The sequence below is a fragment of the Camelina sativa genome, chromosome 7 (genome assembly GCF_030686135.1).
Source record: "Camelina sativa cultivar CO46 ecotype springtype chromosome 7, ASM3068613v1".
Lineage (NCBI taxonomy): Eukaryota > Viridiplantae > Streptophyta > Magnoliopsida > Brassicales > Brassicaceae > Camelina > Camelina sativa.
The window spans coordinates 14,754,827-14,777,211 of NC_141886.1; the positions used below are offsets into that span (position 1 = coordinate 14,754,827).

At 35.3% G+C, this 22,385-nt stretch overlaps 3 protein-coding genes and 1 pseudogene across 3 annotated transcripts; all 4 read left to right on the top strand.

The window, feature by feature from the left end:
- Positions 1–8: 8 nt before the first annotated feature.
- On the top strand, positions 9–349 carry LOC147941213 (uncharacterized; annotated as a pseudogene).
- Positions 350–6,754: 6,405 nt separating this feature from the next.
- Positions 6,755–7,307, top strand: LOC109125434 (uncharacterized). The gene has a single exon (XM_019227053.2). The coding sequence runs from the start codon at positions 6,826–6,828 to the stop codon at positions 7,192–7,194; it is 369 nt and encodes a 122-aa protein (XP_019082598.2). The 5' UTR covers positions 6,755–6,825; the 3' UTR covers positions 7,195–7,307.
- A 7,194-nt stretch (positions 7,308–14,501) lies between these two features.
- LOC104700974 (FLUCTUATING-LIGHT-ACCLIMATION protein 1, chloroplastic) lies at positions 14,502–17,295 on the top strand. Its single transcript, XM_010416596.3, has 6 exons — positions 14,502–15,489; positions 15,719–15,821; positions 16,318–16,373; positions 16,532–16,696; positions 16,870–16,983; positions 17,068–17,295. The coding sequence occupies exons 1-6, from the start codon at positions 14,860–14,862 to the stop codon at positions 17,158–17,160; spliced, it is 1,161 nt and encodes a 386-aa protein (XP_010414898.1). The 5' UTR covers positions 14,502–14,859; the 3' UTR covers positions 17,161–17,295.
- A 423-nt stretch (positions 17,296–17,718) lies between these two features.
- LOC104700975 (uncharacterized) lies at positions 17,719–18,698 on the top strand. The gene is made up of 2 exons (XM_087456368.1): positions 17,719–18,252; positions 18,522–18,698. Exons 1-2 carry the CDS (start codon positions 17,874–17,876, stop codon positions 18,545–18,547), a joined length of 405 nt encoding a protein of 134 aa, XP_087312494.1. The 5' UTR covers positions 17,719–17,873; the 3' UTR covers positions 18,548–18,698.
- The last annotated feature ends 3,687 nt before the right edge of the window (positions 18,699–22,385 follow it).

The following is a 22,385-nucleotide window of genomic DNA, read 5'->3' on the forward strand; positions in this document are numbered from 1 at the left end:
CCTTCATCATGGCTATCAAAAACATGTTTTTTCTTGTTGCGGTTGTATGCAATGTGGTTTCGGTAAATGCTCAGCTACAATTTCCATTCCAACCGAGTCCTGTTATACCGGGATTTCCTGATATAACAAAATGTTGGTCAATGTTGATGGATATTCCTGGATGCATTGCTGAGATTTCTCAATCAATAATCACTAGAAAGTTTGGTAGCATAGGTCAAGCTTACTGCAAGGCATTTTTGGAAGTCGCAGCCAATTGCATCCCAAAATTTTCGTTAATCCATTTTTCCCTCCTATGTTGAAGGAACAATGCTTAAGAATTTCTGGCGCAGTTCCTCCTACCACAAAGTAGAATTTTTAAAATAGTTATGTTTTAAACCATTTGTTCGTTTTAGTTTTAGTTGATCAATAACATTGATTTAATGATATTGTATGCAATATAACGATGATGTTTTTTTCGATTATTCAATGATATATTCAGTCACTCTTCAAAACTACAAAATCATACTCTATGATTTTGCCAAGCCTCATTATCTAAGCTGCGTGAAAGTTATTTCGAAAGTACGATTCTTGCTTTAGAATAGAAACCATTACAGAACACTTCCAAAAAAAAAACTCAAGTCACAGCCACAACTAAAACTACCAACAGGTCTTAGTTTTTTGTGAATGGTTTTAGTAAGGGAACAAGCCAGATTGCTAAAGCCGTCTAGCTGAACTGAAATTTATCATAAGCCCACCCAAGCTGAACCGTAAAGGCATTTACAATTTCAGTTGCAAACAAGGGTACAAATGAGTCTATTCTATGATTCTATCAAGCGGAAGCTATACTTCCAATTGTACTAGCTAGACCTAGAGATATCAATTCACAGTTCACTTTCGAAAGTACCCGACACGTTTTTTTAATAATAAATAATAATAATAATAAATATTTTACAATTTTTTTAATAATAATAATAAATAATAATAATAATAATTATTATAATAATAATAAAAAAAAAATATTGTACAACTAGTAGTTTCATACCCAATAACCACCTATCACACCAAACAACGGAAATAACATAACCAATAAATAACCAATAATTCAATAATAAACAATCAGTATTAATTCCAAATCATAATCTAATGTTCCAATCAACATAAACCAGAGAACCAACAATCCTAAACAATATTCTAGAACTCAACTCTAGCAACCTAACAAAAGGCAGACAACCAAGAGAGCCACTAGAACATCCTCCTATTCATTGCCTTGACTCCACGATCACACTTTGCATTTACCTGCACCCCAAACACAAATTTAGATGCATGAGTATTTAATAAACACTCAGTGAGACAATCCTCCCATCTATTAGCTCTTGGAGTTGACCGACACTACTCCACAGTGTCGACCGACACTACCCCATAGTGTCGACCGATGCTGCTCACTAGTGTCAACCAACACCTACTGGTGTCGATCGACACTGACTCTGCAATCGAGAATTGCTCGAAGCCGAGAGTCGCATCTCGCCTCCAATCACCACCAAATCATCCAATACTCAAATTCCAAGCCGTATGCACCCGTAGGAACCTATAACAACCATTCCCAGCAAGAAAAACACACAAAACAACAACAAACAAGCAAGAACAAAGGAATCTAAGGTTAGATCAGCTATGGTCATGCAATCACCTCTTTGCAGGAAGTTTCTGACCAACAATGACGAATCTCACACTCCCAGCAAGCTTCTTTCACCCTCCTAGCCTCAGATTCCCCAAGAACAGCCAACAATCTTCTCAAAAATCACCAAAAACTCAAGAACTCTTCTTTCTCTCTTTTTCTCTCAAAACGATGAAACGGCGACAAACAAAACATGCCAAAACCCTTTTCAGTCGACCAAACACTTAAATAGCTCGGTTTAATGGTTTTCCCTAAATCAAACTGGTCCAAATCGATAATTAAATCGAACTGGTCGAACCAAAACATAGATTCGTCCTCGAATCTCGAACAACTATCAGCCAAGGACTCTCCTGCAACCCTCTCCACGGTCCGCACTCCTCCGACCGATCTACGAAAGGTCACCTCTAGGCGATAGACTCACGTTTCAGGCGTTATTTGCTCTCGACTTTTGGACTTTCCTATACTCATAGGTCTTAACCTTGAGTTTTTATTGGCTCCTCATTAGGTCTAAGCCTGCATGCCATAATATAAGGAATTCCAATATTCGTCTCTCGGGTTGCCACCCTACAGCCCGCCCCGGATCGTCATCCGAAGTCGATATACCAACCATACTCTCAAGCCACAAAGTCTCAGAATATGGCAGTACTAGGAGAATTAAAATCCCCCAAGAGTCACGAGAAAACAATTCTGAACACGTTTGAGTCCTGTCCCTAACTAGGTTTCCTTCTCGTGGCTTGCGTAAAACATCACAATGTCTTACCAACCACATATCCCCTCACTGGAATACCTCATGACCACACAAGGATCATATACATGCCACAAGGGCCGCCACAAAGGCCAAACAAATGTCCTAAATAGGATCACCACCAAGGCCAAACAAATGTCCTAAACAGGACCGCCACAAAGGCCAAAAAAATGTCCTCAACAAGGGCGTCACAAAGACCAATTGTCCGAAAGATCGTCACGAAGACCACTTGCCCCAAACGACCATCACGAAGACCATACATCCCAAAGGACCGTCACGAAGACCATTCATCCCAAATGATTACTTCAACAGGCCACACATCCCGAATGATTGCTTCAACAGGCCACACATCCCGAAAGACCATCACAAAGACCATACATCCTGAAGGACCGCCTAAACAGGCACATTGGCTAAACAACCTGCCACAAAGGCCACACAATTGGCTAAACAGCTCGCGACAAAGGCCACACAATGTCTCAAAAGACCAACACACACGGCACAATGACTCAAAAGTCCGCCACGAAGGCCATACAAGCCCCACCAAGGCTCACAACCACTAAAAATGGACAAATTCTAACTCACATCAAACTTTCCATTTTTAGAACTTTCCACATTTGGAAACTTTCCTCTTTTAGAAACTTCTTTTTCAAGAAACTTTTCCCCTTAGCCACACTCCACGAGAATTTTGTACTCCCAACACCACCTCATCTTGTTACTTAGTTGCACAACCAACCACCCCGAAGCGACCAAGTAAACAAGAGAGATGGGCTGGAATACTCCATTCCCGCTCCAGCCACGGACTACACCTGGGACCAGCTAGACAAGTTCAAGTGGCGACCTGCTTCTCAAACCACTTCTTGAACCTTGCCTTCATCCTCGCCTCTGGCTCCCAAGTCTGCTCCTCAACACCATCATAGTCCCAAAGGACTCTCATCAAAGGAATCTTCTTCTTCTGAAGTTCCTTGATCCTCCTCTCAAGAACCCTCACTGGTCTCGCCTCCAAAGTCATGTTAGGTTGAAGATCCTCAGAATCTTAGCCAACAACTGATCATCCTCATGGAGGTACTTCCGCAACATAGACACATAGAAAACCTTGTGGAACGCACGCATAACCTCAGGCAACTCCAACTTATATACTACCGGTTCCACCCGCTCAATCACTGTGAACGGACCCATATACCTCGAATTCAACTTAGTCTCAGTCAATGACCTGTTCGAACCTCGCAACATGGCCATCTTGAGATACACTCTGTCTCCTACCTGAAACTCAAGATCTCTCCTCCTCCTATCGTCATAACTCCTCTGCCGATCCTGAGCTTCCTTCATGTTCAGCTTGAGAACCCGAATCTTCTCTGAGGTATCCTGAACAAAACTAGCACCATACATGCTCCTCTCCCCCCACCTGAGTCCAGCATAACGGTATACGACACGACCTCCCATACAAAGCCTCATAAGGTGTCATCCCAATACTCGCCTGGTAGCTGTTGTTGTAAGCAAACTCTTCCAGGTTGAGGTGATCTGCCCAATGGCCACCCCAATCCAACACACACATCCTCAGTAAATCCTCTAACGTCTGGATTGCGCTCTCTGACTGCCCATCTATCTGGGGATGATAAGTTGTACTCATATGCACCTCCAACCGGTCCAATGCCTCTCTCGGAAAGTACTTGCGGTTGAACTCCTCCACAAAGTCAACCCAAGTCATCTCCCTCTGCACTCTCCTAGCAGCCACTGATCTCCACCACACCTGAGCATCATCGATCAAATTGTGAACCCCTATGTCCACCCAGAACTCCTCAAGACATCTCAGAGTCTGGAAGTTACGTTCCTTACTCGTCCTCCACGCATCTGCCGCAGTAGGATCTGTACGGCCCAAAAACCACGTAGTATCAATGCCACGCATCTCCCTCATGATAGACAAATAACGACTATGTGCTCCCACATCCGCAGCCACTAACTGCCGCTCCTCCGCCACCACTGGTGGCACTACCTAAGCCTGAGCCGGTACCACTGTTGGCAACCGCTCCAAAACCTGTGCTAACAAGCCCGCAAGATCAACTCCAGGGACTCCACCTGCTAGGACTCCCACACCCGGAACCTAGCATCACCGGCCACTCGAGCACCAACACCGCTCCCCCCAGCCACACTCCTAGAATCCTCCTGGAAACCCTGCGACTTGCCAACACCCTCAGCTATCACACTCTGGTCCACAGTATCACTAACTGCTGGGACTCTGCCCCTTCAATGACCACGACCGCGTCAACGACCATGACCGCGTCCTCGACCACGACCAGCAACAACATCCTCTCTAACCATCTGCACTACCATGAATAGAAGGCTAAGCAAGCAATTTAAACAGAACCCAAAAACATAAACTCACCGTGAAATCACACAGTAGGCTTGAAGAGGATGTTCTAGGACTCCATGCCACAAACAATTGACTAACTCACATAATCAATCAAAGCATGTAAATCCCAAACATCTACAGCACAAAGCCTAGTGAACCCAAACCTAGAACCGTAAGAGCTCTAATACCAAACTGAAACGACCCGACCCATTTTTTTTAATAATAATAAATAATAATAATAATAATAATAATAATAATAATAATAATAATAAATAATAATAATAATAATAATAATAATAATAATAATAATAATAATAATAGTAATAATAATAATAATAATAATAATAATAATAATAATAATAATAATAATAATAAATACTCTACAACTAGTGGTCTCATACTCACTAGCCACCTAACCATAATCACAACAAACAGCGGAAATAACAGAACCAATAAATAACCAATAATCCAACAGTAAACAATTTGTATTAATTCCAAATCATAAACTAATGTTCCAATAACCATAAACCAGAGAACCAACAATCCTAAACAACATTCTAGCACTCAACTCTAGCAACCTAACAGAAGCCAGACAACCAAGCGAGCCACTAGAACATCCTCCTCTTCATTGTCTTGATTCCAAGATCACACTTTGCCTTTACCTGCATCACAAACACAAATTGAGATGCATGAGTATTTAATAAACACTCAGTGAGGCAATCCATCCATCTACTAGGCTATACACACAAGCAACTGAGATACCAATGTCCAAAAATAATCAACAAACAAAACAAACAAACCAGGAAGCAAACATAGTCTCACTGGAAGGGAAGTGTTGACAGACACCAGCGAAGTGTCGACCGACACTGGCTCTTAGTGCCTACCAACACTACCCCACAGTGTCGACCGATGCTGCTCACTGGTGTCGACCGACACCCTCCTGGTGTCGATCGACACTGACTCTGGAATCCTGAACCGCTCGAAGCCCAGAGTCGCATCTCGCCTCCAATCACCACCAAATCATCCAATACTCAAATCCCAAGCCGTAGGCATCCGTAGAAACCTATAGCAACCATTCCCAGCAAGAAAAATATACAAAACAACAACACACAAGCAAGAACAAAGGAATCTCAGGCCTAGATCAACCATGGTCATGCACTCACCTATTTGCAAGATGTTTCTGACCAACAATAACGAATCTTACACTCCCAGCAAGCTTCTATCACCCTCCTAGCCTTAGATTCCCCAAGAACAGCCAACAATCTTCTCAAAAATCACAAAAAACTCAAGAACTCTTCTTTCTCTCTTTTTCTCTCAAAACGATGAAACGACGACAAACAAAACTTGCCAAAACTCTTCTCTGTCGACCAAACACTTAAATAACTCGATTAAATGGTTTTTTCTAAACCAAACCAGTCCAAATCGATAATTAACTCGAACTGGTCAAACTAGAAAATAATGGTGTCGACCGACACCACCAATGGTGTCGATCGACACCCATCCCCAAAACGCATAGTTTTGGTTCGCGGATGTTACAACCTTTCAAGTTCTCATGGTACTAATGCTAACAACATATGGGCACGAAAATCTCACCCCCTATTGAAATTTTCTAACGACAAGTCATTGAAAAGTTCATCAAGCGTATGAAACTTTTAGAAACCAAACCTAAATAAGATCGATTCGAAATTAAAATAAAAATGTAAACCGGTTTATTGGTTGCTAAATTTATAAAATGGCTACGCAAGATCTAATACCCACATGAGTTCCGTTTCATTCCATATAATAAGCAAAGATCGTTCATCATTCAAAAATGTATGGAGCATTAAACATTAAACATATATTTGGCGATACACGTTAAAACTTAAAATTTATCAACTTAAGTATACTATGAACGGCTAAATTAAATCTAATATCAATTGTAGTTAAAATTCAAAGGCGTTTTGTCAACGTAATTAATACGGTAACTTTTTCTCTTCCCATATAAATAAACATCTGCTGTACTATCGTTCATCCATCAAAACCAAGCTTGATAAAGAAACATATTTGAAGGGTATTTTTTGTTCCCTAGTGCAATATCTCATCATGTCTATCAAAAATGTTGTTTTTCTTCTGGCAGCCATATGCGTTGTGGTCTCCGTAAATGCTCAACTACCACAGTTTCCAGCTCCGTTTCCTTTTCCATTTCCATTTCAACCAATTCCAGGAATGTCAGGATTACCTGATATAACAAAATGTTGGTCAGTAGTGATGGATATTCCTAGATGCGTTACAGAGATTGCTCAATCGATATTCACTGGAAGGTTCAGTAACATAGGTCCTGCTTGTTGCAAAGCATTTTTGGATGTGGAAGCCAATTGCATGCCAAAAATTCCATTTATTCCGTTTTTTCCTCCTATGCTAAAAGAACAATGTTTAAGAACTGCTGGTGCAGCCCCTCCTACTCCAAAATAGAGTTTAGATTTTATAATCTCTGTCGTTTTTTACTTTTCAAAAATTTTATAATAATTTAGCTAATTCAACATGTTCAACTCCAAAAAAAACAATACAACGATATTATAATAGCATTTGAGAAGTTTTTTTTTTTACCGTTGTTTAGTTATCCTTTACTCGTCATGAATACACAAACTATTTTCTTTTGAAAACTATCGTAGAACCTAAACTTTGATCTCAAAAACTTTACATTAATAATTTAGCTAATTCAACATGTTATCTCTAAAAAAAATCAATGATATAATAATAGCATTTCAGAAGTTTTGTCTTTTTTTTTAAACCGTTGTTTAGTTATCCTTTAGTTAACATAAATAGCACCGTTCAAATGTACCATATCTCATCGAACATGGAGTCCATACATGTTTTTTACTTTCCCTGTACGGAGAATATGCAGGGAATTTTCGACGTCGTCAATGGCTTTTCTTATTTGCCTCCCAAAAAGTCATGGACTATGATTCACAATTTTTCTATTTGATGAGAATGTTTACATGACTTTTTTTATGAAGAAAAGAATATAGAATCCTTAACCAATAACAGAATAGTTGAATTCATTAACAATCCAAGATTCTTTTGTTTTACTTGAATAACATTAGATTTATGAAGATTTTAGATAACTTTTTACAAATCCACAACTAATAACACCAAATTTTTAAAGAGTTTTAAAAAGTCTTGAATAACAACATATTTTACATAACTTTTAAAGTCATTAAAATTCTCATTAAATCCCAAACCAATAACCCCCCTAATTGTTTCTAGGAATATTTGTATTCTAGCACACTTTTCTATAAAAAAATAACATTTTAATACACTTTTGGACCACAACACACTTTTCTTATAGTGTTTTACTTTCTTATCCTCTAACTATTTGTGCACAAAAAAAAAGAAAAAAAAAATCCTCTAACTATCTCTCCAAACACATTACTATATAGTTTCATTATTCTTTTATTTTTTATTTTTTAATCTATTTCTAGTTAACACTTGGTTAGAGAGTTTTTTCAGTGAAATCTTTCTCTTAAGATCAAAGGATTGAGGCACCAGATTCCAAGTGTTTCTAGCACAAAAACCAGTAATATAATTTCCAAAACTTTCTTTACTAGTTAAGAACAACATCAATAAATTCAGAAATTTATAAAATCGTTTGATAGTTAACCATGACTACTTTATCAAACCACAAATTGTTTAATTAATTAGGTATTCATATGTTTTTTCTCTGATTATCCAAAAATAAGTATCCATCTATGCATGTTAACCATCCACATAATAGTGAACAACATCAATGAATTTGGAAATTTATAAAGAATGTAATACAAGAAGTCAAAAATTTGGCATACTTTAAGGTTTAGGGTTTACTGGTTAGGGTATGTCAATTTCATGTTTTCTAGTAAAAGGTCTTCAGATTTGGCTATATTTGTTAAAATTGCTATGACATTAAATTTATGATTATGGTTTATGATCTAAGGTTAAGGTCTAAAGTTTAGAATTTACGCTTTAGGGTTTAGATTTTAGGGTTTAGGAATTAAGGTTTAGGGTTTAGGGTTTAAGGTTAGGGTTTAAGGTTTAGGGTTCAGGTTTACGGTTTAGAGGTTTAGGGTTTGAGGTTTCGTATAGGATATAATAATGAATGGTTTCGTGCTTATATTTTTAGGGGATATGATGAGGTTAAAATTTTTTGATAGTTAACAATGACTACTTCACCAAAACACAAGTAGTTTTTAATGGACGTGTATAACTCATCCATGTGGAGTTGATTTTAACATGAAAGATTAAAATCGATTGATAGTTAATCATGACTACTTTACCAAACCACACGTTGTTTAATTAGTTAGGTATTCGTATTGTTTTTTATTTGGTCATCCAAAAATAAGTATCTATCTATGCATATTAACCATCCACATAATCGCGAACAACATCAACGAATTTGGAAATTTATAAAGAATATAATGCAAGTTATAAAAAATTTGGTCTAATTTAAGGTTCAAAGTTTACAGGTTGGGGTAGGTCAATTTCATGTTTTTTAGTAAAAGATCTTCATATTTGGATACATTTGTTAAAATTGCTATGAAACTACATTTATGATTATGTTTATGATCTAAGGTTAAGGTTTATAGTTTAGGATTTAGGCTTTAGGGTTTAGGGCTTAGAGGTTTATGGTTTAGGGTTTAGGATATGATATGATGAACGGTTTCATGCTTAGGTTTTTTTGGGATATGATGACGTTAAAATTGTTTGATAGTTAACAATGACTACGTCACCAAAACATAAATAGTTTTTAGTCGACGTGTATAACTCATCGTCCATGTGGACTTGATTTTAGAATAAGTATAGTATCCACATAATAAGACATTTTTAGCATCCACATAACAATAAACAAATGTTCAAGTATAATTGGATAATATGTATTATAAATATTTATTTTAAATATAGTAAAAGGATCTCAAATTGTAGAAAAAATAAAATTATAATGAATCATAAAAAAAAATCCAAAATATATGTCATAATAATTAAATAAAATGATTACAAAGAGAGTATGAGAAAAAAGTGAAAAATAGAAAGAAAAAAAATGTGACAGAAAATCTTGTTCATTGAATTTTAACTAATAGTTTCAATCCAATTGTTCTTATTATTTGTGACAAATCTTTTCAAATCTACTTTTCACATTTTTTTACTCATGTTGTGGTACACGCTCATTTCTAGCTGTTGGATCAATTTTTTTGTTAAAATCGGACGGACTATAATACAAATTGTTTTTTTTCTATCTAGTTATACTTTATCTTACATGATGAGAGTTAATTGTATTAAAATTATGTGAACAGTGGAAAAGTTGACAAAAAAATGTCCGAGAGACAGAAAATAAGTCAAATGAACATACTTTTATAGAAAGTATTATTGTTTCTACTGGAAAAATAAAACATACTTTTAAGTCAAATGAACATACTTTTATAAAAAATCTCCCTTGTTTCTACTGGAAAAAAAAATTTATTATTGTTTTCAATGAGCTTGTTACAGAAAAAAACATGCAACATTGTTGTTCGTATCTCAAACATGTGGGAAGTACACAAACTATTTTCTCTTGAAAACTATAGTTGAACCCAAACTTTAATCGCTAATTAGATGTTTCTGATATCACTGTTCCCCATCATCAAAAGAGAAAAAGCCGACGGGAAAAAGAAAACCATAATAGAAGGCATCATCACACTCGGGATCGAGTCCCGGTTCCTACGAATGTAGGAATTTGGCTAATGGGCCGGTTAGTTTTGGCCCAATGGTTAACAAAAAAAAAAAAAAAAAAAAACCATAGTACGTCCTTTTCTTCTTAATTTTTTAATTAATTAAATTGATTTGGTTTTAGATTAGGTTTACTTTATTTTAGTGTTTTGGTAGTTAGGTAAAAAACAGTACACTAAACAAAATCAAAGTTCGTAGGTAATTAGATGAAAATTCTTATTCTATGGAAAAATATATTTTTAACTACGGATTAAAAAAGATATACAAGTTAAAAAGTATTTTTTTCGGAGACATCTAACTTAGAATCAAAGTTTTTGCTCTATATGACTTGATAAGATAGTTTTCAGAGAGAAATAGGTCGTCAATAGCCCCAGGCATATAATCCAAAACCGAACAAACCAAGCCGAAACGATCTGAAAAAACCGATTTGGATCGGTTTCGGTTTCTCTGTTAAAACCGATCGGTTTTTACATTGATTGTGATTCGATTTGGTTTTAAAATTTAAATTGTACTAGCTGGAAGGAAGAATCGAACTTGAGACATTGTGACACCCTGGTTTGAGAGACTTGTAGAGAGGTTTAAAATAATTGATTTGACCACATATGTCACCAAAGTGCACTTATCTTTTCAGTCAAAGGTTCTGAGAGAACTCCACAGTTAAACATGCTTGAGCTGGAGTAGTCTTAGGATGGGTGACTTTCCGGGAAGTGACTGTCGGAATTGTGCGAGTGAGGACAAAACACAGGGAAAGATCATGTGGTGATTTGTAGGGATGGTAACAAGTCTTTAAAACCTCCTGGACGTAGCAAACCGGCCGTCTGATATGGATGGGCTCACAGGCCTAGTGAGAGGATGTGAGGCCTCTTAAGGAAAGTGGGCTCATGAACTGGGATTGGACATGGGGCCCACTAAAAGGTGGCAGTTGGGTCGTTACAAGTGGTATAAGAGCCAAACCCAAACGAGTGTGGAGTCAAGTGTGCTCACACCGTCGGAGGTGACGGTCTTGGTGTGCAACGAGGATGTTGCAATCTGTTAGTGGGGTGAATTATGACACTCTGGTTCCAGAGACTTGCGGAGAGGTTTAAAAGAATTGATTTGGCCACCTATGTCACCAAAATGCACTTATCTTTTCAGTCAAAGGTTCTAAGAGAACTCCACAGTTAAGCGTGCTTGAGCTGGAGTAGTCTTAGGATGGGTGACTTTCCAGGAAGTGACTATCGGAAATGTGCGATTGAGGACAAAAAACAGGGAAAGATCATGCGGTGATTTGTAGGGACGGTAAAAAGTCCTTAAAACTTCCCGGACGTAGCAAACCGGCCGTCCGATATAGATGAGCTCACGGGACTAGTAAGAGGACGTGAGGCCCAATAATAGGTGGCGGTTGGGGCGTTACAGACATTAAGGTTATAAGTCACACGCTAAAGCTATCTAAGTTATCCCAACTTTGTGATTATAATTTCCGAGTGATATCTATAAAGTTCGGTGTAAGTTCGGATTTTTAAAAAAAAATTGAAAACCGATCCGAATCCGAACCGATCTGGTTCGAAAAACATTTGGATTCTAAATGGATTCTATACATCCTAATCTAAAAAATCCGAAATCTGCAAAATCCGAACCGATCCAAACCGAACCGAAAATCCAAACGCCCAGGGCTAGTCGTCAACCCGAATTTTAAGTTATTATTGTTGGACGAAAAAGTTCATTGTTTTAAAATATTCAAAATTAAAAAAAAAAAAAAAACATAAAGTCATGTTAGAATTAAACCAAAACCCTCTATCTACTACTAGATTTATAATCCACGCGTTACATGGGACTATAATTTTTTTTTGTTATTAATTTGAACCGTTGAATATAATTATAAATATTCAATATTAAAATATAAATCTATATAGATGTCAAATTTATTTTATTAAGAGATATCTAACTTATCTATTTTTTTAACATTTTTTACAATTAATTCTTTTTTTTTATTTTACGGTATACACTCATCATCTCTTTCATCTATTTTCTTTTTGCATTATAATAATATATTCATTATGAAGACATATGATAATTGTTTTCATCTTTTTCATCTTCTAATACTCTTTTATTTTTTCGGTTGAGTGATCATTACCTACTAACGTAGACGTAAATTTTTTTTAGAGAATATACCCACCCTTTGTCGTGAAGTTTCTTTGACAGTATTGTACTACACGTAAATTTTGCTTCCTAGTAACCGATCTCACAATTGGACTCGTTTTTATCCATAAAGATCATATATAACATCGAATATTACATTTTATCTTAGCTGTTTTGACAAATAAAAATTATGTTAACATATATAACTTTTTCTGGTTTTAAATATGTCTAGTCTACTATGTTTCTATATAGTGTTCTTTTATTTTGATTCTCCTAAATCTACAAACTCATAAGATTACTCTAAGTTTCAAGTATATGAATTTATCCATAAATATAATTCTGTTAAAACTTTAATTAAAAAATTCTACAGTGTACCACTACTATTATAATTGTTTTAATTACAAATAGCTTTCCCAAATTTCTTCTTAGTATTTTTCACTATTTGTTTGGTGTGTGTGATGTTAAAAAAAAAATTTGTTTAATATGTTTTATTTCAAGTAACCTTATACATTTCTCTTAAATATATACATTATTTTAATTTTTGAGCACTTGATTAATATTTTCTCCTTTTTTGATACACCTTTGTTTAACAAATTTTACCATTTTTTCAATTTTGAAAATGATAAAGAACATAGATCACTCAAACTATTTTAATTATTTAAATTATTTAGAATTATAAATAATAATATGCACCAAATCGCTCTGGTTTTAATCGGTAACATGAATTTATAATTTAACACTAACAAACATAGTCTCAAGTTTTACATACATATAAATATGTTATTAGTTATATTATACTATAATTAAAAATAATAATATACACAAAATTTTAAATATGAATTAATAATATAACACCATGAATTGAATAACTTCTTGATTTAAAAATCTTTAAATTTTGTGTTTCTTTAAAAAAACTCTTATTTTCTTTATCCTAATAATTGTAATTTTTGTTCCATTGAACATATGATAGCTTTATTTTTTCCCTATTTTTCATTTCGTTTTTGGTTTATATTTTAGTTTAAATTATTGTTTTTAATAATAATAAAAAATTACAAAAGTGAGTTAATCAATTGATTTATTAACTTTATATTTTATGTCCTTTGATGATGTGGATTAATTTGTTAAAATTGAATATAAGTAGTAATGAGGTGGAGGAAAAAAAATGAGAGAAAAACCGATTATATATATATATATATATATATATATGTTTTCAGGTACATTTCCTTGTATTTCCTTGTAAATGTACCATTTAATTTATTTTGATCATTTCTTAGAAGAAACTCTCTCGACTCTCGGGCACCATGATGAAGGCACCAGTTGTGAACATGTTTTTCGACGCTGATAGAGGTGTTGCTTACCAGCGTTGAGATAGCCATTAATTTTCTAGTATCCTTATTCAATCTCTCATCTTTTTGGTTTCGTATTTTTCATTACCTCTAACAATTTTCCATGACTTGTTATGTCATTTTTAATTTGTGTGCAATCTTTGTTTAATCTAATAGAGAGCATGGAGGTGTTTTCCTTGAGCCACCTTCTTTGATATTCTTTGCTCACTATTCTAGCCTTGAAGAATGAAGACGACAAAAGATGACGAGCTTTCTGCGCCTACTCTTTCAATTTTGAGATTTGTTATACACGTTTAAATAGATCTATCAGACTTGAATCATTATCAGTAAAAAATTATCACTCTAATCTTTTTCGGTGACCCATTTTTCACTATAAGATATTGCAACTATGATTCTCTAAAATTTGCTGATGGAGTGCTATGATTATTCGAGTTCTGATGTTAGTATACTGAATATCGGAATGGTAATTGCGGATTCAATTTTGTTTTCTTTCTTTGAAAATAAGTGCCAAAGTCCAAAATTTGTTTTCTGCACACAGAAATTTATATTTAACTCACTTCAAAACTTGTAAACCGGTTTGAGGCATAACCGACTGCAAGCAAAAACAATCATAATCTCTAATTTACTATTTTATCCTAAAAAAATCACAGGAAAAAAATCTCCCTCCAAATATATATATGGACCTAATTGGTAAGGTATGTAAAGCTGTACAAAAAACAAAGTTGTAAGCTATAGGGAGATTTTTTTAATAATGTTTTTGTGATTGGTAAAAAATGAAAGCTGTACAAGTGGTAGAGCTCTCTAATTGTGTTCACCAATCAAGACCATACTCAACAGTGTCTGTGTTTTATCGTCTTCTTCCTTCCCCCAAATGTTCACCACATAAACCCTAGCGATCGATTTCCACAAAAATCCATCATCATCCTTCAATTCGATCATGGCGACCTTACTTGAATTAACTCCGCTTCAATGGAATCAGCCTCTTCCATCATACATGCGAAAGCCTCGTAATCGCAGAGGTGTTCTTCTCTACTCCAAACCTCAACGGAGATCAAACTCGATTCGTTTCCAAATCTCCGTCAAATACAAACAGTCGACGAGTTCGGACTCAGACTCGAGATCCAATTCGAATCCGTTTGAACAAATCGTGGGTCAGGTCAAGAAAGCGTTAGATTCGTTGAAGAAACCAGCTATAGCTGCGGTTTTGCTTGGGTTGCTTTTGTTCTATGATCCTAATACGGCTTTAGCTGCGTCTGGTGGTAGAATTGGTGGTAACTCTTTCTCCTCGAGGTCTCGGAGCTCTTCTTCGCAATCGTATTCTGTGCCGAGAACATCGAATCCGAGCTTTTCGTATTCCGCTCGGACCGCTCCGTACTATGGTCCGTCACCGTTCGGTGGGGGTTTTATGGGTCCGGCGGTTGGTTTTGGGTTTGGTGGGTTTTCGAGCTTTTCTTTGATTCTGGTTGGTTTCGCTGCGTTTGTTTTGGTCTCTGGGTTCCTCTCAGATCGGTCACAGGGTGATAGCATTTTAACCGATACTCAGAAAACTAGCGTCATTAAGCTACAGGTGAATCATTTGTCTTTACAAGTTACGATTTCTCTCCATAGCTTCTGTTATATTCTTCTATGAACGCTATTTGTTCATTGCCATATGGTCAAAATATGAGACTGAGAATGTGCTCCTACAGGTTACGATTTCTCCATAGCTCTGTTATAGTCTGTGAATGCTATTTTTATTCGTTGGTATAGTTACATATCGTAAGAAGCATAAGATTGAGAATTTGCTTCTGTCTTAGGTGGGGTTGTTGGGTTTGGGGAGGACACTACAACAAGATTTTAATCGTCTTGCTGAAAGTGCAGATACATCCACGCCACAGGGTCTGAGCTATGTTTTAACCGGTAACTTATTCTTCGATTTATCTTGTCTGTTTTACTCCGTTTATATGTGAACAATGTTTTAAGACGTTTCCTTTTGTTTCTAGAATGCAGATTTTGTAGGTGTTTTTTTTCGCAGCTTTAATCTTATTTACTTGTGGCACTATCTTGTTTTTGTGTGTTCTGCCGCATTTGTTCTTGAACTCTGATGAAATGAAAACCTAGGAGATAGATTCATCAATTAGAAATAGCTCGGTTAAAGCTAATTTGGCTTTAGCAAAATATTTAAAATTTATTATTTTTTGGTGTTGTGATATACTGACCTGTATAACATATTGCTTGCATACCAAAACCTTTATTTCAGGATTCAGGTTCAGTATTGTGTTCTTAGTTAAGATAGTTTTAGGAATTACGAATCTTTCTAACCTGCTTGGTTTTGCATCATTGATGCTTCTCTTTTCACTTGTTATCTGTTTGGTTCTGCTGTATTTCATGCAACTCAGTTTTCTGTGTCTTACAGAGGCAACACTGGCGTTGCTGAGGCACCCTGACTACTGCATCTCCTGTTATTCATCAGTAAGTCTACTGAGTCTTTCCTGAGTGATGTGCATGCTCTTGTATTCACCATATTATCCTGGTTCATTCATTACATGGGCTAGTAATTCTAGGATCATTCATAGATTCAAAAGAGAACCTTAGTACCTAACCATTTTGTCTGAATCATGTACTTTCAGGTGGATGTGAAGCCGAGTATAGAAAAGGGAGAAAAGCGATTTAATCAACTCTCAATTGAAGAACGGGGAAAATTTGATGAAGAGACACTTGTAAACGTGAATAGCATAAAGAGACAAAGCTCAAAGATTCGGAAAGCTAGCGGTTTCAGCAATGAATATATTGTGGTAAACTTATTCAAACTCTGAGTTGAACATTTAGTGGGATAGGGAAACACAGTTAAACCGGGTCTAGAAGGCTATTCCCCAAAAAGATTAGTGCATGTGTTTTCTTACAATATTTTAGGTTGTTGCACTTTGGTTTGGTAATTGTTTGACCGGAAGTGTTGTAACATGTTTAGGTAACCATCTTGGTGGCTGCAGAGGGTATACATAAACTGCCGCCAATAAATGGAACTATAGATCTGAAGGAAGCCTTACAGAAACTCGGGTCGATACCAAGAAGCAAAATGATGGTAAGAGATTTTGCATCCGTAAGTTGACTTACTCATGGGAAAGGTTTAGTAGTAAATGAAAGATGTGAAACCAAAATGTTGCAGGCAGTAGAAGTACTGTGGACACCGCAGAACGAGGCTGACGCTTTGTCAGAAAGGGAACTACTTGAAGATTACCCACTTTTGAGGCCTTTGTAAAATTTTCTCGTAAAACCAAATAGAACCAATCTCTGGTTAGTTGTTACTCTGTAAAGTGTAAACACACCATCTATGACCGGTTACAAAAACCGGCAATGAAGGCAATTAAGAATATAAGCGACAGAGTTCATAATCTCTCTCGGCTTTTGTAAAGTCAAATCTAAACATCTTAAATAAAGACTCTATAATCTACCTAAGCCAAATTACTATATATTTGTCACATTTACCTGAGATAGGTTCGATATGACGTTAAACCAAATGCAAATCTATAGGTGATCATTGTGGTAAATATATATATATATATATATATATATATTTTAACTATAATGAGATGGAACAAAATACATCCCACATAATCTATTGGTTAAAGTCTTAAAGAGTTCATAATAATACTCAACATATAATCCAAAAAAAAATAGTGGATATGCAAGCAAATCTGTAAATGTGAAGACATGTCTTAATTATCAGAAAATACCATCTAAACATTTTTTTTTTAAAAAAAAGTTAAAAAGGTAGCTTATATTTGCACCAAGCCGGACATTTATATTCTCCGAGGCAAAAAACATGCACGCAACATATTACGTTATCGAATCTTATATATAACCAATACCACCATTTAACCCGAAACAATAAAGAAAAACAAAAAACAAAAAAATTTCACAACAAAAGAAAAAAAAAAAAAAAAAAAAAAAAAAAAATTCGAGATCTCAAGGATGATCGAAACGGTATTGACGAGCAAAACTCTCATCGGATTCATCTCCGATACAAAATCATTCGAATCAATCACCGAAGACTATTTCCGGATTCTAGATCTAGACAAAAGCGGAACATTGTCTCCATCGGAGCTCCGGCAAGGTCTGAATCACGTGGTGGCTGTTGAATCCGAAGTCGCGTCCGGGGAAGAGACGGACCACGTGTACAACGCGATATTCGAGAGGTTTGGTGAAGATCTGGTTCCGGAGAAGTTTAGGGATTTGGTTGCCGAGATACTGACGGCGATGGCGAGAGGAATCGGAAACTCGCCGGTGATTATGGTTGTGCATAACGATGGGTTGATTATGAAAGCTGTTCATCATGAATCTGAACAACAAGGCAAGTGATGTTGATGATGAGGATTTTATTAGGGTCCTGATTTGATTTTTTATATTAAATATAATTTGGTGGTTTTTGTAATGTGTGTTTGATTTTGAATTAATTCCAACTTTTAAACAATTTGTTGATTGTTTAAAGATAACATTGTAATTTCTTCGGAAAATCGTTTTGAATTTCTGAGCTTTTTACAAAAAAATTTGATTAGCATCTTTGTTGGTCTTGTTATTGAATCCATCTCCAAAATTATTGGTTTTTTGTTTTCGTCACAGGTAACGAGTGGAATGAATCAAAATAATAGTGTTTCTATGTGGCTATTAAGTGTGTTAGATTCATTTTGGTTAAAACCACATTTTTAAACCAAAACCACACTTGGAAACAAGACACTTGTCAATGTCACCTTTCATAGACGAAGTCTTATTACATTTGAGGACAGCTTTCCTTTGTCACTTATTGTTGATTCCATATTCTAACACGAAAAATGCCAAGATAACTGAAGTTCAAAAATGTGAGTCATTAGGCCTGAACCGGGATGACCCGAATTCGAATTCGAATCCAAACTTTTAGCTTTATATTTTTTGTATCCTAAACTTTTATATCCGAAAATCCGAACATTTAGGTGAATCTTTTTGGGTATTTAGATAAAACTTTGAATATTTATGTACCAAAAAAATTGGGTTTTAGCGATTCTAAAAATCTATATCCGAACCGAAACCATCAACCACCACGATCACGTTCACGACTAACAACAGAAGTATCTATAATCATGAATTATCTGCTCTACCAAAGCCAGAAGGCTAAGCAAACAAACAACGAAACCACGCAAAAAACAAATCTTACCGTGAAATCTCATTAAAAGTTTGAAGAAAATGTTCTAAGACCATATGTCACACACAATTGACTAGCTCACAAAATCACTTACAACTTGCAATCCAAACATCAATGCATAAAGCACACAGCGAACCCATACCTAGAACCATAAGGGCTCTAATACCAAACTGAAACGATGGACCCATTTTTTTAATATAGTAATTAACTAGTGATCTCATACTCACTAACAACCTAACAACATTCAATACAAAACAACATAAATACCAAATATTAAACCAACAACTAATCAACAAATATTGCAATAGAATAATAACCAATAAACAAATGATTCAACAATAATCAGTAACCAATATCCAGCAATGTCATAAAGCAAATAACCATCATCCTAATATCATTCTAAGGACCTAACTCTAGCAACCTAACAGAAGCCTAAACATCAATAAAACGAGCCACTAGAACATCCTTCTCTTCATTTTCTTGATTCCAAGATCACACTTTGCCTTTACCTGCACCACAAACTAAAATTGAGATGCATGAGTATTATCATAAGAACTTATTGAAGCAATCCTCCCATCTACTCGACTATACACAAAGCATAGAAAATCTCCAATCAATAAGCAACAACAAACACAATCAAACCATGCAACAAACGAAGGTCAGTTGCCTGTTGAAGGTTGATGTCAACCGACACCCTCCTGGTGTTGATCGACACTGACACTTGATGGAAGTTGGTGTCGACCGAAACTCTCCTTGTGTCGACTGACACCTACTCAGCATCCTGAAAACCCTAGTTTAAGTCGATCAACACTCGCTACAGTCCTCACTTCGTCCTCGTATTGGTGTGGATCGTCACCAGCCAAGCATCGTTTTCTCAAAGCTCCAATTCATATCTCCTCCTCTAGCCGCACTAAGCTCAACCAAGGTTCACACATGACTCTTACAAGGCAACAAGAACCACGAAATCATGAAGAAAAAAGCAAAGAAATCAATCACACAACTCATAGAACACAAAATCAGAGAATTTCAAGCTTAGATAAGTTATGGTCATGCACTCACCTCTTTCAAAAGAAGTTTCTGACCAAATAATGACGAAAACAACACCACACAAGCCTCCCAACTTGTCCTTAACCTCAGATCTCCACTCTAGGAACAGCTCTTTAAAAAAATGGCTTAGAGCTCCTCAAGAACACTTAAAGGGACATTTTCTTTCTTTTTCTCCTCTCTAGAACGACAATGAACAACCACACATCCCTCACATCGACTTTTCCATTAAATATCACGGTTTAGGACTTTCCAAACGCAACCGCTTCGATTCCACGATTTAAAACCAAACCGGCCGAACCAATACCCATCCCGAAACCACAAAGTTGGATCGCATATGTTACATAATTGCAATCTATTTTTGTTTAAGTTAAATAGAAAACATTGTTTTCATTTATTTATATTAATATTTCAATTGATCCAAATTTTAAATAACCAGCCATTTGCAAGTATTTTTAAAAAACTACTAAACATATATTTTTATAAGAATTAATTTTTGTAAAGGATTCTTGAACTAGAGGTTTATGGAATTCTTTTTCAAAAAATAAAGTTTTAAATTTTTAATAAAGTCATTTAGTTTGTCTCATCTCTTTATTATAATTCTTTTTTGTATTTTTTCCACTCATAATTATTTTTTCTTTTACAAAAAAACTAGATAAGTAACCATCATCTTGTGAAGAGAAAAATAAAGTAGTAAGTACATTTCAAGATCGGATTAACTATATATATAATTGTCAAAATGTTTAATGGCTTTACGTTTTTAATATAAAATATGTTTTTTTCTATAAAACGATAGTTGTTTGTATTATACATTCATTAACAATTCCGCCTCAATGAAACTATATATATTCATTTTTATTAATGTATATTATAAATGAGTTATAAATAAAATGTGTGATAATTTTCTATTTAGTTATATTCAAAATTGAGATTGATTGGTAATCTTCTTTTTGATTGACCGAATAGTAATATGTCTAAAAGAAATAAGTTTATTAATTTGATAAATTTTGATTTATTATGAAGTAATGATTGATTTTGGAAATATAAATATGTAAACATGTTCATTTATATAAATATGTTATGTTAAAAAAAATAAAAAATAAAAAGTAAATGAATTCAAATATTTAATTCGAATGAATTATCATTATGTCATTTTAAGAGTGGTCCTCAATTATTATTTTTTATATTTTTCAATTTTTTATATGATTATTTTGGAAATTTATAGTGTCTTATACAATTTACTCATGTTTTTAGCATCGAACACAAAAATGAAAGAAATTTAAATTGATAAAACAAAGAAATCTAAAAAGAAAACATAGAAATCTAAACCCACATCTCCTGTGAAAGAATTAACAAACATTGCCGGAGTGGCGAGGAAAAATCAGAGAGAAAATATGAGCAACTGTTTTAATCGCACTTTTTGTGGCGAGAGCACACACTTTACTTTTCTCTTTAATAATAATAATAATAATATATTTAGTTTTTACTGTATTAATTATTTATATTTGGATTTAAAGTTGTAACAAATTTAGCTAAATTATAGGGGAAAAAAGATATGTGATGTTCATTTGTTTATTTATTAATTTTTTTTTTTTTTGGCTCAATATCAACTTTTCATTATCCAAAATGATACAACCAAATCAAAAGTACATAACATTCACCTCTATAGACTTGGACCAAATGCAATGGGTCGATCTAGTATCACCCTGAATCACTAGGTAGATCCAACGTTACCTAACCGAGAAACATTGCATTTTTTAACCACAACGAGATAGATAACACCCCACGACTCGGAGTGAAATCATCTCTTAAACCACCTAAATTGACCCAATGACACGAAAACAAATACTAACACAGAGAAGACCAAATCCAATACTGAAGAACAAAGCAATTCCAAGCTATGAGGACCTCATGATCGGCATGTAAAACTTGTCCCAATAGCATCAACACCCAGAGGCGCATTATCAGAAAAGCTTAGTTTCTCCGGCTTTCTTTGTTCCGGTCCTAAACCTAAAACGGACAATACATCCGACTGACCAGACCAAGAGACGCGAAGCAAAACCAGCATGAGCAGAGGCTTCTCCAAACTAATCACACAATAACCAGAATACTAATCGCCTAAAGATAAAAGATTGGAGCACAGATTAGCATATCTTCATCTCACGGTGCATCTCCGGATTGGCCACATCGCATCTCCCTTGTTGTCTCGCTTCTTAGCCAAAATGAAACCAGAAACTTGAGGAAGCTCTCAAGAAACGTCGACT